Raw genomic sequence first — 7,819 nt, 5'->3', positions numbered from 1 at the left:
TCTCTACTAAAAATACAAAAAATCAGGTAGGCATGGTGGCGCGTGCCTGTAATCCCAGCTACTCAGGAGGCTGAGGCAGGAGAATTGCCTGAACCCAGGAGGCGGAAGTTGCGGTGAGCCGAGATCGCGCCATTGCACTCCAGCCTGGGTAACAAGAGCGAAACTCCGTCCCAAAAATAAAAAATAAAATAAAAAATAAATAAAAATTCAGAAGACTAAATTTAGAACAAAACCTTCAATCATGAATGATCACCAAAACTACTGCCACCAAGGTCATTCAAGAATCACCACGTATTAAACAAGATTTTTAAAAATAAAACCTCTTATGGCCGGGCACAGTGGCTCATGCCTGTAATCCCAGCACTTTGGGAGGCCGAGGCGGGCAGATCACGAGGTCAAGAGATCGAGACCATCCTGGCCAACATAGTGAAACCCCGTCTCTATAAAAAATAAATAAATAAATAAATAATAAAAAATAAATTATAAAACCTCTTTCAAACGTCAATCACAAATAATATTTTCGTAACAAAAGATTTTATACCATTAAAGAAATTATGTTTCTAAACATTTCATTTTTCTCATTTTTTATTCCTACCTTATATGTCATAATTATATGTGGGTTATGCTTACATATTTTATACATATGATGAGAGGATCAAATGCTCATGATAAATCTGCTTAATGATTAAAATGGTTTAATGGACAAGACAGCACACAGACATATGCATAGACACATATAAAAGTATACTCTCAACCTTTTTTTGTTGATTTTTAAATACTGAAATACGAATCTAAGATTTAGAGACTTAAGTAGTTCCAACAGCACCACCACAGCGCCCACTAACAAAAAAGGTCAGGTCTTCAGCAGTGACATTCCCAAACACAATCCGTCTCCATCACAGAACCTCATAAAAGCAAGACTTGACAAAGAAATGACATGAAAGCAAATGCTACTAAGTGAACTGGTAGGTGACCACCAACAGAGTGAGCATCAGAAACCATGCTTCAAAGACACTGAAGGAACAAAGAAGAAATATAGCCTGAGGAAAGGCAGCAGGAGAGGAACTACTAGAGGCAGCAGGACCCAGGGTTTCTTCATTCTACCAGACATCGTGCTAGGCATGGCTCAGTGAATCAGCAGGAGAGTTTCAGGCAGAGCAGACACCAAGTGCGGACATCCTTGGCTGAGGGAAAACCTGCCATGCCAAGAGTGGGTTTGGCTGGACTAGCCAGAGCAAGGAGGAAAGGGAAGGAGGTCAGAAGGGCCAGATGACACCAGGCATTCCTGGCCATGGCAGCAGTTTGAGGTGACAGAAAACACACAATGCCAGCTCTGAGAAAAACAGCAGAAGGACCAAACCAGCCCCCACAGTTCCAGGAGCACCTGTTAGGAAGGTGTGGAATACGTGATTTGGCTGGATGGGGATGGCAACCGAGGTTCCAGGAACAGGACAGTGAGAGCCGACATGGGTCCTGGGCACATTCTGAAGCACTCCAAAAGCAGATGCTGACTCATGGCCAAGCTGCCCTGAGGTAGCAGTCCCCTTTCCTCTCTTGTCCTGTATTACACACAGCCCAGCCTCCCTAAAAATACTCACAAGAAGAGGCCACCGCTTATGGAGAAAGTTCAAAACAGGCACAGATTTTAAAAAAGGAAAAAAACAATGCCAGGTACAGTAGCTCACACCTGTAATCCCAGCACTTTGGGAGGTCAGGAGTTCAAGACCAGCCAACATGGTGAAACCCGATCTCTACTAAAAATACAAAAATCAGCCAGATGTTGTAGTGGGCATCTATAATCCCAGTTACTCAGGAGGCTGACGCAGGACAATCGCCTGAACTTGGGAGGCGGAGGAGATTGCAGTAAGCCGAGGTCACGCCCTTGCACTCCAGCCTGGGTGACAGAGCAAGACTATCTCAAAAAAAAAAAAAAAAACTAGATCCCAATCCCAGTCCTATCACTAAATCAGAAGTTCCCCCAGCCTTATCTTTCATTGTTGTCTACCAGTAAGGAAGACACCTGCCTGACTTCAAAAGGAATAATAAAATACTTTAATGATAAAGTAGTTTGGTGATAATAGCAGTGGAAACAATTTATAAACAGTAAACTGCTAAAGACAGAGACCTTCTCCTTCCCCTCAATCCCAAGCACTTAAACAGGCAAGTAAGAAAAATCCCAGCACTTTGGGAGGCTGAAGGGGTGGATCACGAGGTCAAGACATTGAGACCAACCTGGTCAACATGGTGAAACCTCTACTAAAAATACAAAAATTAGCTGGGCATGGTGGCACAGCCTGTAGTCCCAGCTACTCAGGAGGCTGAGGTAGAAGAATTGCTTGAACCCAGGAGGCAGAGGTTGCAGTGAGCCGAGTACTCCATTGCACTCCAGGCTGGGTAATGAGAGGGAAACTCCATCTCAAAAAAAAAAAAAAAGAAAGAAAAAGTATTCTCTCACAGAACACATAAGCTGATGGAAGAAGCTGTCAACAAATAAGCAAGGTATGGTAAGTCTGTGGAACCCAAAGAAAGAAAAAAGTAATTCTCACTGAGGAAATGGGTAACAAAGCTCCCTCCAGGAAGTATTAACAGAGCTGAGCCTTTGGAACGACTAAAGGCCATTCCAAAGAGAAGACCACTTAGCAAGATGGCACCACTGAACTCCAGCCTGGGTGAAAGTGAGACTCCATCTCAACAAAAAATAAAATAAAAATAATAGGTCAAGCGCTGTGGCAAACGCCTGTAATCCCAGCACTTTGGGAGGCTGAGGCGGGCGGATCACGAGGTCAGGCATCCTGGCCAACATGGTGAAATCCCGTCTCTACTAAAATACAAAAAATTAGCCAGGCGTGGTGTCAGGCGCCTGTAGTCCTAGCTACTCGGGAGGCTGAGGCAGAGGAATCACTTGAACTCGGGAGGCAGAGGTTCCAGTGAGCCAAGATCATGTCACTGCACTGCATCCTGGAATAAAGTAAGACTCCATCTCAAAAAAAAAATAAAATAATAACAATAATAAATAGCCTGGGATCATGTTCAGGGGCTAAGGGGATTTGTACTGTGCTGAAGTTTTTGACCTGTACTGAGCAATGGGGAGTTAGTTAACCAAGGTTTCTGAAAAGGAAAATGCTACAACCAGAGCTATTCCTAAGGAAGACCACTCTGATGGCAGTATAAAGGAGCAGATTCAGAGGCTATTTTAATTGCCCAATGAAGAAGTCACAAGAACAAGGAACAGGCAAAGATGAAAAGGAAACAGAACAGCACCTAAAAGTCACAGGTATGTATGCAGGTAAAGTTTAGCCTGGGTTTTTTTCCCCCCTTTTAATGTTATCTCTAGACCTGTCCTTTAGGAGGGAATATGAGAATCTGGTTGGGTTTGGTTTTGAGATGGGGTCTTGGTATGTTGCCCAGTCTGGAGTACAGTAACACCATCAAAGCTCACTGCAGCCTCCAAGTCCTAGGCTCAAGACATCCTCCTGCCTCAGCCTCCTGAGTAGCTGGTGGCACAAACCAGCATGCATGACTAATTTTTATTTTTGGTAGAAACAGGGTCTCTCTGTTACCCAGGCTAGTTTTGAAGCCATCCTCCTGTCTTGGCCTCCCAAAGTGCTGGAACTAGATGTGAGCCACCATACCCAGCCATAATCTTTTCTAGTTTTTGTTTGAGACAGTTTTGCTGTGTCACCCAAGATGGAGTGCAGCGGCACAATCACAGCTCACTGCAGCCTCAACCTCCCATGCTCAAGGAATTCCTCCCACCTCAGCCTCTAGGCATGTACCACCGCACCTGAATAATTTTTTAATTTTTTTGTAGAAAACGAGTCTCACAATGTTGCCCAAGCTAAGAATCTGGTTTTTAACATAAGTCAAAATAACTTTCTCGACTCACCACAATTTTCGTTTTATACAAACAGGGTCCCTCTATGTTGCCCAGGCTGATCTCAAACTCCCAGACTCGTGCAATCCTCCTGTCTCCCAAAATGCTGGAATTACAGGCATGAGCCACCAGGCCCAATCTTGGACTTCTTTTAATGACAAAAACATCAATAATCTTAAAGGATAACAAAGTATCAATTACTCATATGTCAAAAATGTACAAACAAGCCTGGGCAATATAGTGACCTAGTCTCCACAAAAGATAAAAATTAAAGAGCCAGCCCAGGTGGTGTCTCAAACCTGTAATCCCAGGACTCTGGGAGGCAGAGGCAGGCGGATCACGAGTCTAAGCATTCAAGATCAGCCTAGCAACATGGCAAAACCCCTTCTCTACAAAAAATACAAAAATTAGTTGGGCATAGTGGCGTACGCCTGTAGCCTCAGCCACTCTGGAGGCTGAAGTGGGAGGATCATTTGAGCCTGAAAGGCAGAAGGTACAGTAAGCCAAGACCGCACCACGGCACTCCAGCTTGGGCAACAGACTGAGACCTTGTATCAAAAAAAAAAAAAAAAGGCTGGGCATTGTGGCTTACACCTGTAATCCCAGCACTTTGGGAGGTGGAGACAGGGGAATCACCAGGTCAAGAGATCGAGACCATCCTGGCCAACATGGTGAAACCCCGCGTCTATTAAAAATACAAAAATTAGCTGGGTGTGGTGGCGCACACCTGTAATCCCAGCTACTGCGGAGGCTGAGGCAGGAGAACTGCTTGAACCCAGGAGAAGGAGGTTGCAGTGAGTTGAGATCGCACCACTGCACTCCATCCTGGGTAACAGAGAAAGACTCCGTCTCAGCCGGGCGCGGTGGCTCAAGCCTGTAATCCCAGCACTTTGGGAGGCCAAGGCGGGTGGATCACAAGGTCAAGAGATAGAGACCATCCTGGTCAACATGGTGAAACCCCGTCTCTACTAAAAATACAAAAAATCAGCTGGGCATGGTGGCACGTGCCTGTAATCCCAGCTACTCAGGAGGCTGAGGCAGGAGAATTGCCTGAACCCAGGAGGCGGAGGTTGTGGTGAGCCGAGAACGTGCCATTGCACTCCAGCCTGGGTAATAAGAGCGAAACTCGGTCTCAAAAAAAAAAAAAAAAAAAAAATTAGCCAGTCGTGGTAGTGCCAGCCTGTAGTCCCAGTTACTCCAGGCTGAGGCTGAGGCTGCAGTGAGCCGTGACCTCGCCACTTACTCTGGGCTGGGTGGAAATGCGAGACCTTGTCTCAAAAAAATCAAATTAATAAATAAAAAATTACAACATGCTTTGAAAACAGCAGAAAAACAGACCCTTCCTTTCTTGGGAGTTTCTACACTCTTCCTCCTGAACGAAAAATAGAGACAGCAGAGAATTAGCTACTCCCATATTGGCTGACTATTACCTCCCATCCCACACTTTACCCAAGCAACACCAAAAGCTTCTACTAATCATCAAGTTAGAACAGGTGACGACTGAGAAACGCAAAAGAACAGTTATTCACCTTTTAGAGTCTCAGTTTTCACTCTCGTGGTAACTAAATTATTTAGATGATTACCAAGGTCATTTTGTGTCTAAAAGCTCATATGCAAGTTTAAGCCTCCTCCCCACCTAGGAGGACTGGACTTCTGCTTAAAATTTGGACCCCACTACATGCCAGGCAGGCATTGTGCTAGGAGGGCTGGGAAAACAGCCATGAAAAAAAAAAAAAAAAAAAAATGCTCCCAATGCAACAGGAATATGCCAAGGCAAACAGAAGGGCAAGAATAATTCTAAAAGAACAGGTAAAGCTTCCTGAAAGGGCTAACATTCTGATTTTGCTTTGAATTATTAGTATAAGTCATAGTAAAGAACACATTCAAAAATTTCAAAAATTTTTTTAAAAGCCTTCAATCAGGGAACACACAGAACATAAACTTCAGGACCTAAAGCAGGCCGATTCCTAACCCTGGGAGCAAGGGACAAGATTGACTTAATCAATAAAGAAGTTCCACAGTGCCAGCCGCCAAGTCTGGGCTCTTTGCGCTAAAGCAGTCCTGATCTGGAGGAAAAAACGTAAAACCAAAATGGAGGAGGGGCTACTGACAAGTCGGCTCTGGAGCGAAAACCTCGTGGCTCTTTCCTCATGGCGACAACCAGCCTTCCTGCTCTGGTCTCCCCAGCCGGGGGAAGCATCATTCTGCCCCTCCAAACCAGCACCCAGCTCGCAGGCTCCCTTGAGGAACCCGTGCTCCAAATGAAGTTGGAGGGTGTTCAACGGTGGGAGAAACAAGTAGCCACATCTTAAAGGCTGTTAATGGAGCAAAGAACCATCTGGGAGGACTCCACCCTTCTCCACCTGCAGAAAAAGCCCCGGGTAAAGCTAGGAGTCATTTCCCTTGTCTCTCCTTGCCTTGCTGATAAAACAAAGGAAACAGGCTCCTAAGAGAGTCAGACGCCCATACGATGACCCCCTTCCGTGGATCCAAGACGCGTACATCTCGGACGCCGAAGAGCACGGAGCCAGTACAACTTTCTCACTGAAGCCGACCACGTTTCCTCTTATAAACCTTAAAGATCAGAAGCCCCTAGTTTTATCGTTTCATTGATGTCACGGCACCTATTTGCCTCTCAGGCTTTTACCCGGAAGCCCCTGTAATCCTCAGCCCTGGCGTGCAGCCCCAAACCCGGCTCCCCTTCCCCGGGACGCCGCCTCGCGCGTTCCCGCCACCCTCGCCCTCCCGGCCGCGCTTCCCAGCTCGCTCCGCCCTTGGCATCGGGCTGCGCCGCGGGGCGAGCACGTCTGTGCCAGACCGGGGATGGGGGGGTCCATCAGGGGTTCGGGGGGGATCCTGCGGAAAGCCCTCTCCCCCAACACTGGACTTGGAAAACAATAAGCATCCGCTCTCCCTGCCCTTCCCCCATAGGACCCGGGCCACGAGTTACTAACGCCGGGGGAGAAAAGCGAGGGAAGCACTCCAGCCCTGCGATCGGGGCCGCGTATCCCCGGAACCTCAATGGCCCGAGTATTCGCCCGCCTCCGGCGCAGCGTCCCCAGGCCGCGCAGGGCGCACTCGGCGCTGGAGCACGGCCGGGAGCGGAGGCGCGCTGGCCACGCGGTGGCTGCAGCAACTGACACGGCCCACAGCCGCCGGCCACATGCGCCGCCCGGGAACCTGAGCTGGGAGGGGAGCGTGGCTCGGGGCCCCGCCGTACCTTGCCGCTGGCCGTTCCCCCGCTGACGCCGATGAGGAAGGGCTCTCCGCCGTTGGGCTGCTGGTGGTTCTGCAGGGTCTGCTCACTATCCCCGGCCATGGTTCGCGCCGCCCCTCCTCCCGCTGCCTGTGCGAACGGACGCACGCTCCCCGCCCGCGCCCGCGTCGGGCTCCCTCCGCTTCCCGCAGCCGCCGCTGGGCGCTGCCGGGGCCGAGGCTGCAGCCGCTCGCCTGCGAGCAGCTCAGAGGCCGGTGATGGGGCTGGGTTTCCCAGAGGAGCCAAGAGCCTTCCTTTGCCCGCAGCGGCTGGCCCGGTTTACATCCCAGGCAGAGGTCAGCGTGATGCTGCTGCTCCAATCCGGGCGGGCAGCGCGCTGCTATTCGCCGAGGCGGAGGCGGCGAGGCGTCTGGCCCCAGCCTCCGCCCCTCCCGGGCCCCGCCGCCGCCGCCGCCGCCGCAGCCGCCTCCCGAGGTCGCTGCGAAAGGTGTGAGCCCGACCCTCCCTCTCACCCGGCGGGTTAACCCTTTCTCCGACGCGCCCTGGCGGACCCTGGGAGAAAGAAACGGGTTGTTCTGTGTTTTAATTTGGTATGCTACCTACTACCTATTTCGGAAGGGATAAAAAGCTTGAAGAAATTAATAGGCAGATTAAATAAGAAGGAATCGCCCAGGTCTGAGAAGCAAAATTTGAACAAGCTTGGAAGATTAGGGTGGGACAGAGTTAAA

At 49.0% G+C, this 7,819-nt stretch overlaps 1 protein-coding gene across 1 annotated transcript in view; it reads right to left on the bottom strand.

Annotated features, from left to right (window-relative positions):
* The window catches only part of UCK2 (uridine-cytidine kinase 2), a 91,024-nt gene extending 83,492 nt beyond the window's left edge, over positions 1 to 7,532 (bottom strand). The window contains exon 1 of the mRNA XM_017534058.2: positions 7,095 to 7,532. Coding sequence (XP_017389547.1) covers positions 7,095 to 7,193 — 99 coding nt within the window. The 5' untranslated portion in view covers positions 7,194 to 7,532. The remainder of the gene's footprint in view (positions 1 to 7,094) is intronic.
* Positions 7,533 to 7,819: the final 287 nt, after the last annotated feature.

Source organism: Cebus imitator, unplaced genomic scaffold, assembly GCF_001604975.1.
Source record: "Cebus imitator isolate Cc_AM_T3 unplaced genomic scaffold, Cebus_imitator-1.0 Scaffold84, whole genome shotgun sequence".
Taxonomy (NCBI): domain Eukaryota; kingdom Metazoa; phylum Chordata; class Mammalia; order Primates; family Cebidae; genus Cebus; species Cebus imitator.
This window is presented reverse-complemented; position numbering and strand designations above follow the sequence as displayed.